Here is an 18549-nt window from a genome sequence, read left to right as displayed (position 1 = left end):
GAGACTAGGGTATCTGCTTATCTGTTAGATATGGCACTACCTACCGTTCCTGCATAGTCGGCTGAGGAGTTGGAGACTCCCTTTACTGAGGGAGAGTTTTGGACGGCTATCACTGATGCCAAAGGGGGCAAAAGCCTGGGGCCTGACGGCTTCACTGCTGGATTCTTCAAGACCTTCAAAGAGTTGCTCTTACCATTTATGACCAAATGCTTCAACAGCGTTTCTGTGACGTGTCCCTTCCTTTGCCAATCCCTGGAGGCACATGTGGTGGTCTTGCCCAAACCTGGTAAAGACCCTAAACATTGCAAAAATTACCGCCCTATCTCCCTTATCAATTGTGATCTTAAACTTTATGCCAAGGAGTTGGCTTCTCTTTTGAGGTCCCTCATCCCTCAAATCATTCATGTTGACCAGGTTGGTTTTGTTCCTGGCAGGGAGGCAAGGGACAACACCCTTAGGACGCTTTCGCTGCTGTCGTGGGCTGGCCGTACAGGATTTCCTTTGTGCTTACTCTCTATTGATGCTGAAAAGGCTTTTGATACAGTGCATTGGGGATTCCTGAGGTCGGTCCTGGCAGGGGTGGGGCTGGGTTCGCACTTTGTAGACAAGATTATAGCGTTGTACTCTTGCCCGTCAGCCCGGGTACGAGCCAATGGCCTACTCTCCAGCCCATTTGCAATCCATAATGGTACGCGCCAGGGCTGTCCCTTGTCTACCATGCTTTACATTCTCACAATGGAACACCTGGCTGTAGCCCTTGCGATCTTGCGATCAAGGGGGCGGTAGTTGGGCAGGACCACCACAAATTAGCTCTCTACGCAGACGATCTTCTTTTGTACATATCTTCCCCGTCACCTCTCTCCCCTCTGTTCTTCAGGAATTCCAACGGTTTGGGGACCTTAGTAATTTTAAGGTTAATCTGTCCAAAATTGAGGGTCTTAACATCTCAATCCCACAAGACGTATTTAGCACAATCAGGGCCTCCTTTCCTTTTCAATGGTGGGAGGAGTCTATCGTCTATTTAGGTGTTAGAATCCCCTCTGCTCTTAGCTCTCTCTTTACTTTGAATTACACCCCCATGCTGAACAAGGTCCTCTCGGAGATGTCCTCGTACGTCTTGAAACCAGCTTCCTGGTTTGGGCGGATGGCTATTGTGAAAATGGACATCCCAAATTGTTGTATATTTACCAGACCATACCCATTGTAGTACCAGTGGCCTTCTTCAGGACTCTATGCCGAGCTGTCTCAAAATTTGTTTGGGGCAAGAGCAGGCCACGGATTAAACATACAGTTCTCAGTCCAGATCTCTGGGTGGCATGGGTCTGCCTGACTTACGCCTCTACCATGAGGCGGCGGTTCTGCGTGGAGTCCTGGACTGGGTGCACTATAGAGGCCTGAAGAGATGGGTTGACTTGATGTTCTCCCTGTGCCCGGTTAGCCCCTCCGCCCTTCCCTGGAAACCTCCCAGGGACCATTGTGTTCTCTCAAGCCTTCCTTTTCTAATGTCACATACGCTCTGTGTCTGGGATAAATGGGTCACTAAACAGGGGTTGTCCACTGTCCCTGGGCCACTTTCCCCGATACTTCAAAACCCGAAAATCCAGCCTGGATGGCAAGCACATGCGTTTCTGCTGTGGGACCGGTCCACGTGTCCTAGAGTATGTGATTGCATGACGGGTGGGACCGTTTCCTCCTTGGCTTCCCTTCAAGCCCAGTCTACACAGGGTCGGCTATCCTGGCTGGAATATGGTCAGTTGGTCTCTTTCATCCGGGCTCTCTTCCCAAGGGGCGCCTATACGCCTGCGCTCTCTGCTTCTGCCATCCCACATTGTATCTCGGTTATTTATCAGATCCTGATCAGTACTGCTATTCCTGATAGAGCCTCCTTCTTTGCTAAATGGGAAGCCGACCTTGATACCTCGTTTGATGCTCAATCTGTCCAGAAGATGTGCGAATTAACCCATGGTATCTCCATGTCTGCTAAGGCTAAGGAAAATTACAAAATCATCTCTCGGTTGTATTACTGTCCGGTCTCTGTGCATAAAATGTTCCCTGAGACATCTGATCGCTGCTGGCGATGTCTGACAGAAGCAGGTGATATGTTACACATTTGGTGGGCCGGGATTTTTGGGACAAGGTCCTAGGGATTTACAATGCATATTCTGGACAGACTGTCGTCAACTCGCCCCAATTAGCCTTGCTGTCTAAACTTCCAGGCTCCCTCTCTAAGACTAAAAAGGGTATCCTGCGACATTTTCTGACAGCCGCCCGCATGGTTTTCCCCCGACATTGGAAATCCCCCCTTGTGCCCACCATAGCAGAGTGGATTGGCGAACTCAGAGACCTTGGCAGAATGGAGGAATTGGTGGCTGAGGCTCATGACAGATCGGACAAATTCGAGAAGGTGTGGTTTCCCTGGCGCCTATACATGGACTCTGAAGAGTTTCTCGCTCTTATTCGAGCGTCAGTCCCTGGCGTTCGGAGACTCTGAGTCTTTAGGCTGCTGAGCTGGGCTGGCTGCAGTGTCCATCCCCCCACCCGTATCCTCTCTATCTCCCTCTCTGCTTTTCCTCTTGTTTCTAGTCTTTCTTTTCTGATCTTCTCTAATCTTTTTCTTTGTGTTAGCATATATACTGTTGCTGTTTTTATGCTGTTTCCTTATGGTGTCCGTCGGCACCCTGCCACGATAATATGACTGTTAGTTGTTTCTACACATTTCTTTCGTTCTAATAGAAAACCCGACGCCATGCGACTTGCAGGTCGTATTTTGTTGCTTGATTATTGGATTTGTGTCTGTTACCTGTGCATGGTTGTCAATAAAATTTGTCATAAGATTACACATAAATACACCTCATTTGTGACATTACCTTGTTTTCTTTTTTATAGAAATTGAAGCCTGTCTGATCTAATAAATTTAAAGAAATAGCACTATATGTGCATTTTCTATAATCAGTGTACATTAGGAATTTGTTTACTTATGTAATGACAATATTAAAAATACATTTATCCTGAACCAATATTCCTTTTGTCTTTTTATCAACTTTTGAGAGACATCCAGTTCTTCGTAGTGACACTGTTTTATCCACTTTCTTCACTGTGTTTCATGGTACTGCATATTTAAAGTGTCACTGTCGTGAAATTTTTTTTTGCAGAAATCAATAGTCCAGGCGATTTTAAGAAACTTTGTAATTGGGTTTATTATCAGAAAAATGCATTTTTATCATGAAAAAGCAGTTTGAAGCTCTCCCCCCTGTCTTCATTGTTCTCCTATGGAGAGAGCTAAAGAAAAGACCAAAACAGGACAACAAAGAGTTAATCTACAAATATCTCACCCGTTATCTTCTTGGACAGTCACCAGTGACCTGTCTGAGCTCGGATTACAGCTGTCACCCAGCTCCGTGCCTGTAATCCTCTGTTCTCTGCTTTCTGCTGCCGGCTAACTCCCTCCTTCCTCCTCCCCCCTCCCCTCTCCCTAGAACAGACAGGGGACGTCTCCTGCAACAAGTCACAATTTTCAGATTTTTCAGAGTGGATGAAAAAGAGGAAGGAGGGGGGGACCTGGGAAAAGGCTTTTTACATGCAGATAATGGCAGATTTGGCTAATAAACCCAATTACAAAGTTTCTTAAAATCGCCTGGACTATTGATTTCTGCAAAAAAAAAAAATACGACAGTGACTCTTTAAAGGCCAAAGATAACTAAGCAATGTAATCAACTCTCTTTGGCAGCTTCATAGACGCTCTATTTAAAACAAAGGAGTCAGGGCCACATTCTAGAGACTATATGGGGACACAAAGGGGCCTAGCTGCTATATGGAAACAGGGGGACTTAACAACTACATGGGGCACAGAGGGAGCCTAACTACTATATGGGGCACAGTAGGACCTAATTACTATATGAGGGGAGGGCACAGGACTAGCCAGATATCCCTCCGGGAAAGACCCAGCCAAGGGGTGGCTCCTGTAAGGAAACCACCAAAACCACCACTGCTAATAACTGCTATATGGGCACACAGAGGGGCCTAACTATTATCGAAGCACAGAGTAGCCTAACTACTATATGGGGGCACAGAGGTTTTTTTTTTTTTGCTATGAGAGTGCAGTGTCCCAGTACAAAAGGTTCTTCTCCATATATATATATATGTATGTCTGTATTCCATTTGTTCTTGTACTGGAAAGGGTTAATAGTCACTGCAAAGCGCTCAACTTATGTTGCCCCCCAGTGTTCAAGTTTGGTATCATCCTCTGTATTCCTCATATTCTCCTATGTATGTTAATTTGCATGTTTTTCTGTGCTTGTCACATGGTGTGGTGATGCAAATGGCCTAGTGTCACGTGACTTTTCCCCGGCTGCAATAGCAACCCCAATAGCCGTCGATCTTTTGGCTGGGGTCAGTTAGTCACTTCCCTAGGTGTGTGTCCTCCCTCTACCTTCAAGAGGGAAGGACGTGTTCTCTGCTGCTCCTCAGGGAGAAGGCCGCAACTCAGTGTGATCCACCTAACTACCTCTGAGACATATTCCGGTCCAGTCCAGACCAATCTCATCCTCAAGATCCTTACTTCACCTCAAGATCTGGCTACAGTTCTCAAATCGCTATCTTCATCTCATCGCTAACAGCAAGTTTTCTCCTCAGTATCGTCATACCCAGCATCATTGTCAGGGAACTACTACTCCCATCCTCCGTTAAAATTTCTCTCAACCAAAGTGACACTATCACACTACGGCCTATTGTAACATCACCCATCTCCTCAGTTGTATCCAAGTCTGCTTATCACTGGTTACATCCAGAGACTGTTATTATTAGCGTTTGCCGTTACAATAAACGCAAAACTCCCGTTGCTTCTGAACCCTGGAATTGGTCTAGTTATTGGTGCCTTGACTAAGGGCAACGAATAATTGGTGGGGTCCCGCATGGTCAGGTTCCCGTGGGTTAGTCACCTCCCCTCGTGCCATAACCGTGACATAACATCTGGCAACTGGCTGCCGGGGTCCTACCTACCAGTACCAACAACTACTACCCCCAGCCGGTCGCCCCATTGCATGAGAGCATAAAGGGGGTCTAAGTACAGTTTAAAGGTCCACATTAGGCCTTTATACTACTTGGGGACACAAAATTACAGTACATATGTGGACTTTGTATAGAGGTGAGGATGGTGCTAGAGGAAATAGCCTAAAGTGTTTGTCTGGAAGATTCTGCAGTGATCAGTTGTGGTCAAGAGAAATCTTAATGATGTTGGGGCCAGATGGAGTAGAAAGGAAAAGTAAGCGACTTCAATCTGAGAAGACTACCCCTATGAGTCACAGGATGTAACTGCACTGTAGTCCCTTGCATTTTGTGCAGAACCTGTCTACCACATTGGTACATACTTCTATATGGGTCAGTGTATGGTGTGTGTGTGTGTGGTATTGGCCTTTATATAGCAGGCTTTTTGTATTGTGGTATTAGCTACTATATGGTGGTAATAGTAGTGATCACAGTGTGGCTATGTGTTTTTTTATTTACTGGCAATATTGGTCAGTAATAGCATGGGTCACTATTAGTCACTATGTGGTGAAGGTGTGGTGAGGGCGTGGTAATGCTATTGGGGTGTGGTAATGCTATGGGGGCGTGGTAATGCTATTGGGGAGTGGTAATGCTATGGGGGCGTGGTAATGCTATTGGGGTGTGGTAATGCTATTGGGGTGTGGTAATGCTATGGGGGCGTGGTAATGCTATTGGGGTGTGGTAATGCTATGGGGGTGTGGTAATTCTATAGGGGCGTGGTAATTCTATAGGGGCGTGGCTCGTTACCTTGAATGTCCCTCTTTGCTCTACGTTGGGAGGTGTGTTTTTCCATTAGTGTCTGAATCTCAGTAATATCTTCAGTACACTCTTATGCTGATAGAAGAAATCAAGGAGGATTCAGACTCTCCACTTTATGCCTGTTCATTGACACACTGGTCTCAGCACTTTTGTGTATGTTGTAAGGCGTTGCCAACCATTGCCAACCATTACCGGAAGTGACCCGTGCAGCTCCGGACGTGACGTTTGTTTCCCCTCTTCCGTTCCTGTAACCTCGTCTCCTCCGAATCTGAGGGCTCTGAGAGGAAAATGGCCGCCGTGGAATCGGAGCTGCGCGATCCAGAGTAAGAAGGAGTGCGCGGGGGTGTCTGGGGGCCGTGGTGACGGTATGGGGCTGTGGCCTGTGGCAGTCTGGGGTGACGGAGCTGAGCTCGCCGCTCTCAGTGTTGTGGAGCGGACCTAGGGCTCGTCAGGGGACACACGCTTGATTGTATATACAATGGCGACCTGGCTTAGCGTAGAAGGTAGTGGCAGAGCATGGTGCCACCCCTGGCTGCCATGTGCTGATCGGTAGGGGCGGCAGTGTGCTCCGCGGCCGCCTCATGCCGCCGCAGCTGTCACTGTATTGTCTGCTGCTGGGATGTCTCCTGTGCGGCTGTGCCTGTAATAGAGGAGTAGCTGGTCGGGCGGGAGAGCCGGGTGGCAGCTGTGGGGGGTTGTGAGGTGATGGCAGACCGCTATGGCACCCTCCATCATTGCCAGGGCTCTCAGCTCTGTGGTTACCGAGCAGCCGTCCATCCAAGACTGGGGGCAGCAACTGCGGTGCTAGGAGAGCCCTACCAATTTATTGAGCTGTTTACAATGAAAGTTTCTCCAAAGTGACGCCATATAGAGAGCTATTGAGTCAGTCAGTCTTGTCTAGGAACCATCTGTCCAGTAACTACAGATATCAATTCCAAAATTCAAACACTCACAGGGGCACAGTGAGAACAGTATGCGGCAACACTAATACCTTGTCACATCATTTACTGGCATATTAAACATGCCTGAATTTTGTTTATGCTCTGTGATATGGCCCATGTAGCCTGACATACGTTGACCTTTACCTTTACCCTACAGCCCCTGATGACGTAACGTACAGTGTTACTGAAACGCGTTGGACGAGATGGTTTAATGGGCAAGATGGTCTAACAGTCTCCTAGCCTCAACTGGTTTATTTGGTTGCGGACTGATAGGAGCTAATTATTTTTGTGCATTGGCACTTATCGGTCGGCTGAGAGCTGTCAGAATTTTATGTGTGTTTGAATTTTGGAATTGATATCTGTAGTTACTGGACAGATGGTTCCTAGACAAGACAGACTGACTCAATAGCTCTTTATAGGGCTTCACTTTGGAGAAACTTTCATTGTAAATAGCTCAATAAATTGGTACGAGATGTACTTTTAATGCATATCTAATAAATTTATATATTTTACTTATAAGCGTATCCTTCATAATTCATTTCTAGTATTTACGCAAGAAATCACTAGTATCTTATCTTTGGTGGGTGTACCCTTTGTTACACTACTTGTATGTCACAATATTCTCCCAGCAGAATTTAAAGTATACACTTCTGACATGTCATAGTGACGTAACAAGGAAACGTAAAGTCCAGCAGCACCCAGGAATCAGATCCATTTACCAGCAAGTAGAGGATAGGATGCACACTGAATGGCTGGTACTCCCAGTTAACCAGCAAAGTAACATCAAATGTAAAGGATTAAACAGCATCTGATGGGAGCAGTCTTCAATAAAACTTTATTGCATATCCCAGACAAGTAGCAACGTTTCGACAGTTGGTCTTTGTCAAGCTTACTGAAGCTATACTGAATTTTTTCCCACAATGATATATCAATCTGCACAGGTCTTGCTGGTCTATAATATGCAGGTGATAGAATAGATTGCATTCTCTTGGTGACTGGTTCCCTTTAGGGTAGCTTCACATGTATCGGATGCGCAGCGGATTTCACGCTGCGAGTTTGCAGCAAAATCCGCTGCTGATCCTGTAGTGTGAAGCTGAATGGGGCACATACACGCTGCCTGTATGGGAACCGGCCCCGACCCTGAGCATACATTACCTGCCCGGCGCCAAGGCTGCAGTGAAGCTCCTGGCTCCCCATCAGCCAATCAGTGCTGCTGTGCACTGATTGGCTGATGGGGAGCGAGGGGAGACGGGAGCTTCACACACAACCGCGGCGCCGAGCAGGTAATGTATGCTCAGGGCCAGGGCTGCGGGGGTCGGCAGCGGGAAGGTTAAAGGGGCCGGGTCCCATACAGGCAGCGGATCCGTTGCGTATATGGGACCCATTCAGCTTCACACTACTTGATCGGTAGCAGATTTTGCTGCAAACTCGCAGAGTGAAATCTGCTGCAGATTCAGTACGTGTGAAGCAACCTTTAAAGGGGAATCAGCAGATTAGAATTGTATTTCTCATCAGCATCTACTGTGCAGTAGAGCATATCGGCAGGTTAGATTCGTCTAACCTGCTGATAGTTCTCCTTTATGGTGCGTTCACACCTACAGGATCTGCAACTGATTTTTTGCAGCAGATTTCATTTAAATAACTGAACACAGCATCAAATCTGCTGCAGATCTGCTGCAGATCCTGTAGGTATGAACGCACCCTTAGGGTGCGTTCACACCTACAGGGTCTGCAGCAGATTTGATGCTGTGTTCTGTTATTTAAATGAAATCTGCTGCAGAAAATCAGCTGCAGATCCTGTAGGTGTGAACGCACCATTAAAGTGAATGTATCATCAGGCCTGGGCTGAAGCACTGGAGGCGGGCCAATGCATTTTGGTTTTGATACTTCTATTAGGCCGTCTATACACACATTATTATCCCTGATAGCAGCACCAGCTTGCATAAACTCTGGCGCAAGCACAACAACCTCTTTGATCTGTGTGAAGCATGTGTTTGCAAGGAAATGGCAGATGAGTTCCCTGGACCCTGTTCTCCTCTGGGACCAGCACCAGTCACACATTTTCCTCTGGAAGCTTATAAATGTTTAAGACTAGAATACAACTTTAAGCTTATTTGTGAGCCCCTAACATACTCACATGTTTAAGAACAAAAAGCTATACAAGGCATTTCTTAACTTTAGTTGTGGAACATTGGGACAAAAGTCCGGCCAAAATTAATTTTTGATATGTTGTTACTTATGAAAAGTTATACAAATTTCTAATGTACATTAATTATGGGAAATGCACATATAGGGCTATTTCCCTTAATTTAGTAGATCATGGAGTGTTAGAATTCTCTCAGATCCAGTGACGTCACAACGAAAGGTGTAATTCCTATGGAGTGTCCAGCAGGGGGCACTCTCTATAGAAGTCTATGGGACTTTATTGTTTCTATGGATTTCTATGTAATGTAGTGTAGTGTACAGTGCTTTATTGAATGAATACATCTATGGAATACTTTGGGGAGCAAGTGTCCTTGCTCCCCAAAGTATTGCATAAATGTATTCATTCAATACATTAGGATATCACAGTAAGCCCGCCGATCTGCCGCATTCCCGCCGCACGCCGATCCGCCGCATATACACTGAACTACAGCTCCCATCATCTGCTTATAGTATGAACAGGTGATGGGAGCTGTAGCTGGGTAATGGATATCACTTTCCTGCGATGCCACTGCTTATGCCGCCGGGCGCAGGGGGAAGCCGCTCAGTACACAGGAGCGCTCCCCCTCCTCCTTCCGGGAACCTTCCCCCCTATACCACTGCTGACTCCCCACCTGGCCGCCGCTCTCATATACCGGCTCCCGATGCTTCAGCGCGGACACCAGAATGCATCGGGAGCCGGTATATGAGAGCGGCGGCCAGGCGGGGAGTCAGCAGTGGTATAGGGGGGAGGTATCCCGGAAGGAGGAGGAGGGGGGAGCGCTCCAGTGTACTTAGCGGCTCCCCCCTGCGCCCAGTGGCATAAGCAGTGGCATCGCAGGCAAGTGATATCCATTACCCAGCTACATCTCCCATCACCTGTTCATACTATAAGCAGATGATGGGAGCTGTAGTTCAGTGTATATGCGGCGGATCGGCGGGCTTACTGTGATATTCTAATGTATTGAATGAATACATTTATGCAATACTTTGGGGAGCAAGGACACTTGCTCCCTAAAGTATTCCATAGATGTACAGTGCTTTATTGAATGAATACACTACACTACATTACATAGAAATCCATAGAAACAATAAAGACCCATAGACTTCTATATAGAGAGCTCCCCCTGCTGGACACTCCATAGGAATTACACCTTTCGTCGTGATGTCACTGGATCTGAGAGTATTCTAACACTTCCTTATCTACTAAATTAAGGGAAATAGTCCTATATGTGCATTTCCCATAATTAATGTACATTAGAAACTTGTATAACTTTTCATAAGTAACAACATATCAAAAATCAATGTTGGCCGGACTTCTCCTTTAAAGTGAATCGGTCAACTGTAATTCATGTTCTTAATAGCTGTTAGGTCAAGGAGATGCAAGGTAGCTTTCATAGATCTGTTTGTGCTTCCAGAAGATTAAAAAATGTTTTTATTCTATAGTACAAGGAGTCAAAGAGCTCCTGAAGTGCAACAATCTTTAACACCTCCTTACTCTCTTCCCATACCTGACCTGCTTGAGACTTCCAGGTGTCAACCAAGCAGGAAGGGGGGAGAGAGGAGACTTTCTATTCAAGAAAAGCCTTTTTGACTTTTTTTTACAGAGAATATATTTTTTTAACATCCTGGAAGCACAGACTGATATTCGAAAGGTAAAGGTAAAGTAAAGGTAATTTATTTATTAAACATCAATTTTATTAATATGTAAATTAGGCAGCTTGGTGCTTCAGGGACGGGAATACTTTCCTAAGTGCACCAATCTACACTACCTTCTCAAATATTTATCTGGCACTCTGCATGTATATTGAAATGGTGCACTGAGAGATGTAGTACTGCCCCTAGTGCGCCAAACAGATTGACTTACATTACATTCACTAAACTTCACTGTGCTGAAGATGAAGGTAAAAAAGTTTCCTTCATTCTCCATGTCCTATGCGCTATGAAAACACAACATCTGGTTAGTCTTTTAAACCTGCTGTTATGGTTCACCTTAAACTGTGTAGTCGTGTATAGTATATTCTTAGACTAGGCAGTGTAAAAATGTGCCACACTTACCACAGTAGCTTAAGGTGTTTTGCTAATCTGACTCCTCTAAGAGAATTTGTTGGCTTAGATTACGATAAAATGATGCTGCATTTGTTGAGAGAGACAATTCTACTATTCCTTTTGGTGCACTATATTATATGTTTGCCATGCACAGCTGGGGCCAGCATTCTGGGGCAGCTGCCATAGTAAGCCTGGACCAGAACTCTAATCATATTGTTTTGTTTACAGTATGGATGACGCTGACACGTCTGATAGAAGTGGCATTGATGAAAATGGCGAGGTCTCAGAAGAAGAACAGCCTCAGATCAAGCACAGTAAACATAAGAAAAAGAAACATAAGCATCGGAGCAAGCACAAAAAACACAAGCATTCTTCTGAAGAAGACAAAGATAAAAAACACAAACATAAACACAAGCATAAGAAGCACAAGCGGAAAGAGATGGGAGATAATGACAAAGATGATAATTCACCATCAAAGAGGGCAAAACTGGATGACTTTGCTTTGTTAGAAGACTTAGAGAAGAAAAGGGCTATGATTAAAGCAGAGCTTGAGAATGAATTAATGGAGGGTAAAGTGCAATCCGGCATGGGCTTAATATTGCAGGGCTATAATTCTGGTTCTGAAGAGGAAGGAGAGATTAATGACAAGATTCGGAATGGAAAGAGAGCGTCAATAAAGTCAAACGTGAAGGGGAAGCAGGAGCTAGATTCAAAAACCGTTTCTAAGAGAAGGAGTCGGAGTAAGTCCAAAGAGAAGACTAAACACAAGTCAGAAAAGAAAAAAACTAAAATCAACTCTGAAGCGCCTAAAGAAAAAGTACCTAGAAGTAAGTCTAAGGAGAGAAGGAAATCTAAAAGTCCTTCTAAAAGGATCAAATCCCAAGATCAAGTAAAGAAGTCACCACCGTTACGCAGACAATCTCCAGAAAAAAACAGGAGGTCTCTATCTCCTTTAGATGATAGAGTAAGGTTAAGAGACCAGAAGAAATCTCCTATAGCAAGTGAGAGCAGGATTAGAGATCGCAGTAGAAAGTCCAAGTCCCCTGTACCCAGACAAAGCAAATCAAAGGAAAGAAGGTCAAGGTCAAAGGAGCGTAAACCGAGGAGATCTGATATTGACAGGGACAAAAAACCTGTTAAATCTCCTTCAAAAGATGCTTCTTCAGGAAAAGAGAACCGCTCACCAGGCCGCCGACCAGCACGCAGCCCAAAAGCAAGGAGTCTTACTCCTAAACAGCGTGACAGGACATCAAGGCATAGTAGATCTCCATTTACACATGACAAAAAGACGAAACAATCACCTTCTCGAACACAGTCCCCTACAAGGAGAGCAAAAAGTAAATCTCCAGAAAGGAAACGACGTGAACCAGAGAGAAGACGACTATCTTCTCCTAGGTTAGTGAACATACACCCTCTTTTCTCCACTTTATAATCTTCATTAGGGATGAGCGAACCGAACCGTTAGGAACCAGATTCGTTACCGAACCGAACTTTCAAAAAGTTTGTTACGAAGTTCGTTAAAATCGCAACGGCGTTGCAACGGCAGAGAGAAAGAAGGTGTACGTTAGCAGAGAGGGAAAACACATAGATTACATATCCAAACAACTGGATAAGTACAGGGAGAGATAGAGAAGGAGTATATATTGTTTGTGAGAGAAGCAGGAGAGAGGAAGATAAAAAAAAAAAAAATCGCAAGCTTGATAAGCCCATACATAGTGAAAGAGGCTGAGAAATCAAGAGTTAGGGGGAGAGAGAGGCATCTAACTAAAAAATTGTGAGGAAACGCTAGACGTTGCCGCTCTGCTGGGTGCCGTTAACCGCGTATAGCCGCAAGCAAAAAAGTTTTTAAAAAAAAGTTTTTGTGATCAGCTGTTGTAGATGACGCTAAGTCAGTGCCCCACAAAAGCTGTCCGTTTGTGCTCTGCTGGTTGCCGTCAACCCCGTCTAGCTGCCCGCAACCAAAAAAAGTTAAAAAAAAAACTTAAAAAAAAAATAAAAAAAGTTTGTTTGTTTGTGATAAGCTGTTCTAGGCAACGCTAAGTCAGCGCCCCACAAAAGCTGTCCGTTTGTTCTCTGCTGGTTGCCGTCAAACCCGTTTAGCCACCCGCAATCAAAAAAGTAAAAAAAAAATAAAAAAAAAGTTTTTGTGATAAGCTGTTCTTCGTGACGCTAAGTCAGCGCCCCACAAAAGCTGTCCGTTTTTGCTCTGCTGGTTGCCGTCAAACCCATTTAGCCACCCGCAACGTAAAAAAGTTTTTTTGTGATAACCTGTACATTTCTGCTTTGCTGGGTGGGTGCCTCCAATCCACAAAGCAATAGTCACTGAAACTTTGTGCCTTCTGGCCAATAGATTATTTCTTTTTAAAAATTTACACCAACCAAAGAACTATGTCCAAGCGTCTACTTCAGCACTTCCCAGGCAAGGACTGCAACGGCAGGCGGTGAGGGTAGGAGAAGTGGCAGCACCAGGCCCGGTGGCAGCCGGGGCAACAGGCGTGGCAGCTGGGTGCAGCTACCCCAGACACCCACGCGTCATGTAAGAACCACACAGCCAGCAGTTCTAGATTGGCTTACCCAATCCTCCAGTTCCACTGCCCAAAGCTCCCAAACGAGGTCGGCTGGATCATCCGACACCACCCTTACATAAGACGGTCAGCAACAGTCCTCTGCCCCGTCCCCTGTTATTAAAGGAGAAGTCCGGTGAAAAATTATTTGCCCTATTCCCTCCCCACATAAAAAGTTATATAACATCTCCATATATACTGATTACTGATTATATTCCCTTACCAGAGTTTTCCTGCTGCCTCCAGCCACCGGAAGTCGCCTACTTCCTCTTTTCTTGCCTATGTCACGACGAGTCCCTGGTCCCCTGCAGCTTCTTGGGTCGTGACGTGCAGCTGGCTACGTCATGATCCGGGGTGTTCCTGAGGCGTTCCTCTGAGCTGTCGGCACGCCTGTGAGCCTTGGCACGCCTCCCAGCTCATGCATATGCTGGCCAGCCAATCAGCACTTCCTCCTTCCTGGACGGGATTTCTGGTCACATGGTTCTCAGGGCAGAGCAAACAGCCCTGAACACCATGTGACTGCTGTGTGCCTAGCCAATCAGCAGGCTTATGCAGGCTCTGCAAACACCTCAGTCTGTTCACTCATCAGAACGGGAGGAAGGGGGGAGAAGAGTGCAGGAGGAGATAATCTGTCAGGCTGTGCAGACACTGAAGGGTTATCTCCCCTGCACTCCCTCCTGTTATGATCGGTGCACAGAAGTCCTTTCAGTGTCTGCACAGCCTGCTCATAACAGGAGGAAGGGAGGGGGGAGTGCAGGGGAGATAACCCTTCATTGTCTGCACAGCCTGCTCATAAGGGAGGGGGGAGTGCAGGGGAGATAACCCTTCAGTGTAGGGCTGGGCGATTAATCGAATTAATTCGCCCAGAAAGTTAGAATCGATTAGATTTTTCGTGAAAATCGTAAATTCGATTTTCACCAAAAATCATTCCAGCAGGATGGGTGGTGCGGCCGGGAGTGTGCGGCGACGCGGCACTGAGTGTCGGGCGGTGCGGCGAGGTTCAAGGCGGGCAGGAGCTGCGGTGAGGTGCCGGGAGTATCGGGGCGGCCAGGAACTGCAGCACTGAGGAGCGGGCGGTGCGGTGCCGAGTGTCTGGCGTGCGGTGTGGCGCTGAGTGTCGGGCGGGCAGGACCTGCGGCGAGGTGTCCGGAGTATCGGGGCTGCCGGGAACTGCGGCGCTGAGTGTCTGGCGGGCGGGCGGTGCAGGGCGAGCTGGCAGTCTGCTTAAAGAGCAGTGAGTGACTGACCTGCCCCCGTCCCTTACACACAGTGTCCCGCTCCCCTCTTGGCCACACATGCAGGTCCCCGGTCTCTGGAGGAGGCTACAGGGACTGTACAATAGGGTGCTTGGGCGCTATCACCCTATTGTACAGTCCCTGCAGCCTCCCCTCTAGAGACCGGGGACCTGCATGTGTGCCAGGGTGAGGAGAGGAGGAGGGTTATGTGCACTCCTGCCTCAGTTTCCCACAGTCACCCCCACTGTACTGCTACTACCCCCCCCCTCATCTTTACCTGTACTACTACTACACCCCTCATCCTATACCTGTACTACTACTACATCTCTCATCTATACCTGTACTACTACTACACCCCTCATCTATACCTGTACTACTACTACTACCACCACACCCCTCATCCTATACCTATACTACTACTACACCCCTCATCCTATACCTGTACTACTACTACACCCCTCATCCTATACCTGTACTACTACTACTACATCCCTCATCTATACCTGTACTACTACTACACCCCTCATCCTATACCTGTACTACTACTACTACACCCCTCATCCTATACCTGTACTACTACTACACCCCTCATCCTATACCTGTACTACTACTACTACACCCTCATCCTATACCTGTACTACTACTACACCCCTCATCCTATACCTGTACTACTACTACACCCCTCATCCTATACCTGTACTACTACTACACCCCTCATCCTATACCTGTAATACTACTACATCCCTCATCTATACCTGTACTACTACTACATCCCTCATCTATACCTGTACTACTACTACTACACCCCTCATCCTATACCTGTACTACTACTACTACACCCCTCATCCTATACCTGTACTACTACTACACCCCTCATCCTATACCTGTACTACTACTACACCCCTCATCCTATACCTGTACTACTACTACTACACCCCTCATCCTATACCTGTACTACTACTACTACACCCCTCATCCTATACCTGTACTACTACTACACCCCTCATCCTATACCTGTACTACTACTACACCCCTCATCCTATACCTGTACTACTACTACACCCCTCATCCTATACCTGTACTACTACTACACCCCTCATCCTACTATACCTGTACTACTACTACTACACCCCTCATCCTACTATACCTGTACTACTACTACTACACCCCTCATCCTATACCTGTACTACTACTACTACACCACCCACCATCCTATACCTGTACTACTACTACTACACCACCCACCATCCTATACCTGTACTACTACTACTACACCACCCAACATCCTATACCTGTACTACTACTACTACACCACCCAACATCCTATACCTGTACTACTACTACTACACCACCCAACATCCTATACCTGTACTACTACTACTACACCACCCAACATCCTATACCTGTACTACTACTACTACTACACCACCCAACATCCTATACCTGTACTACTACTACTACTACACCACCCACCATCCTATACCTGTACTACTACTACACCACCCACCATCCTATACCTGTACTACTACTACTACACCACCCACCATCCTATACCTGTACTACTACCACCACACCCCTCGTCCTGTACCTGTACTACTACCACCACACCCCTCGTCCTGTACCTGTACTACTACCACCACACCCCTCGTCCTGTACCTGTACTACTACCACCACACCCCTCATCCTGTACCTGTACTTTTACCACCACACCCCTCATCCTGTACTACTACCACCACACCCCTCATCCTGTACCTGTACTACTACCACCACACCCCTCATCCTGTACCTGTACTACTACCACTACACCCCTCATCCTATACCACTACACCCCTCATCCTATACCTGTACTACTACCACCACACCCCTCATCCTATACCTGTACTACCACCACACCCCTCATCCTATACCTGTACTACCACCACACCCCTCATCCTATACCTGTACTACTACCACCACACCCCTCATCCTATACCTGTACTACTACCACCACACCCCTCATCCTATACCTGTACTACTACCACCACACCCCTCATCCTATACCTGTTCTACTACCACCACACCCCTATGTACTACTACTTTTACAAATTCCCTCATCTGTACTACTACATCCCTCATCTTCACCTGTACTACTACACCCTACCTAGATGGAGACACAAAGAAGATATCCTACACTATATGGGGGCACAGAGTACATAGGGCACATATTTGGGAAAACTACTTATATGGGGCACACAATGGGCTTGTCTACTACAGGGGGAGTACTGTTACAGTGGGAAACAATACAGTTGTGTCAAACGTCATTAAGGGTATAAACCCACACACCGTATATGCAGCGTATTTACTGCTGCGATACGCAGCAAACACGCAGCAAATACGCAGCAGATTAGATCAAAATAAATGAACACAGCATCAAATCTGTAGCAACAAATCTGCTGCGTATTTGCTGCGTATTTGTTGCGTATCTGCTGTGTATACGGTGTGTGGGTTTGTACCCTAAAGTAGTATCTGATGCTGCAAGGAGCAAAATGTTCTGTTTATTTAAAGCGTAACTATAATTTCAGTAGCCAAAAAATGAAATTTCTCAAATAAAAAGCCCATGTGTCAGAATAATAAATGAATTTTTCTCCTGGCTGAGAGTCAGTGGGCGTGGTCTCCTCCTGTGTGAAAGTGGGCGTGGCCTCCCTATCTCATCTTGCTGGGTACCTCCATCCACTGGCTGCTGAGCAGCGCCATAGCAGTTGGTATCGCACACACTGGACGGTGGGATTAGATACAGCATCATAGCAGATGGTATCACACAAACTGGACGGTGGGATTAGATACAGCATCATAGCAGTTGGTATCGCACACACTGGACGGTGGGATTAGAAACCGCATCATAGCAGATGGTATCACACAAACTGGACGGTGGGATTAGATACAGCATCATAGCAGATGGTATCGCACACACTGGATGGTGGGATTAGATACAGCATCATAGCAGATGGTATTGCACACACTGGACGGTGGGATTAGATACAGCACCCCTGTAGGTGGTATCCCACACAGTGGGATTAGATACAGGGCTGCATTACAGTAAGGTGTGGAACACTATGCAGGGGAGTGGGGGCTGGGGGAGCACAGCACTCTTCCCTCTATGTGCTCTGATACCTGACAGGAGCACATAACAGGAGGACAGGGTTGCTCTCCTGCTTACTACAGGAGAGCACCAGCACTGAAAGGGTGTCAGACTGACCGGAGGAGGAGGGAGGGTACCGCAGCGCCTCCTCTGTCTGTGTGCTCCGGTGTACAGATAGCAGAGCACATGGAAAGAAAGTGCAGGAATCGGGGGAGGGGGCCATAAGGGTGGTATTAGGGCCCGATAATACCTGTAAACTAGCAGTGATCTGCTAGATCGTTGCTCGTTTACTTGGCCTATTACACGGGCCGATAATCGTTAAACAAGGGCTGCAGGGACATCCTTACCGATGTCCTTGCAGCCTTTGTTTAAACTGTATACATACCTAATCCATGGTCCAGGGTTCCTCTTCTTCTTAACTTTTCCCCGGGTCCGCACACTTCAGCTTCACAGCGGCTTGTCTCTGCTGACAGGCCGCTCGGCCAATCACTGGCTGCGGCGGTTCCGGCCTGTGATTGGCCGAGGGGCCTGTCAGCTGACACAGGCCGCTGAGAAGTCGGAGCGCACGGGACCCGGTAAGAAGCTCTGAGGAAGAGGTACCCTGGACCATGGATTAGGTATGTATTCTTCTTTGCTAATCGTCAGCGTTGGCCACGCAC

At 46.8% G+C, this 18549-nt stretch overlaps 1 protein-coding gene across 12 annotated transcripts in view; it reads left to right on the top strand.

The window, feature by feature from the left end:
* The first annotated feature begins 6016 nt into the window (after positions 1–6016).
* The window catches only part of PRP4K (pre-mRNA processing factor kinase PRP4K), a 45599-nt gene continuing 33066 nt past the window's right edge, over positions 6017–18549 (top strand). For all 12 annotated transcript variants that reach the window (XR_011361677.1, XR_011361676.1, XR_011361675.1 and 9 more), the window contains exons 1-2: positions 6017–6125; positions 11202–12368. Coding sequence is in view for 1 of the 12 variants with exons in the window: in XM_069958070.1 (XP_069814171.1) it covers positions 6091–6125; positions 11202–12368 (1202 nt within the window). In the remaining 11 variants the exon portion in view is untranslated. The remainder of the gene's footprint in view (positions 6126–11201; positions 12369–18549) is intronic.

The sequence above is a fragment of the Dendropsophus ebraccatus genome, chromosome 2 (genome assembly GCF_027789765.1).
Source record: "Dendropsophus ebraccatus isolate aDenEbr1 chromosome 2, aDenEbr1.pat, whole genome shotgun sequence".
Lineage (NCBI taxonomy): Eukaryota > Metazoa > Chordata > Amphibia > Anura > Hylidae > Dendropsophus > Dendropsophus ebraccatus.
Note: the sequence above shows the minus strand (reverse complement) of the source record. Positions and strands in the feature narration are given on the sequence as shown.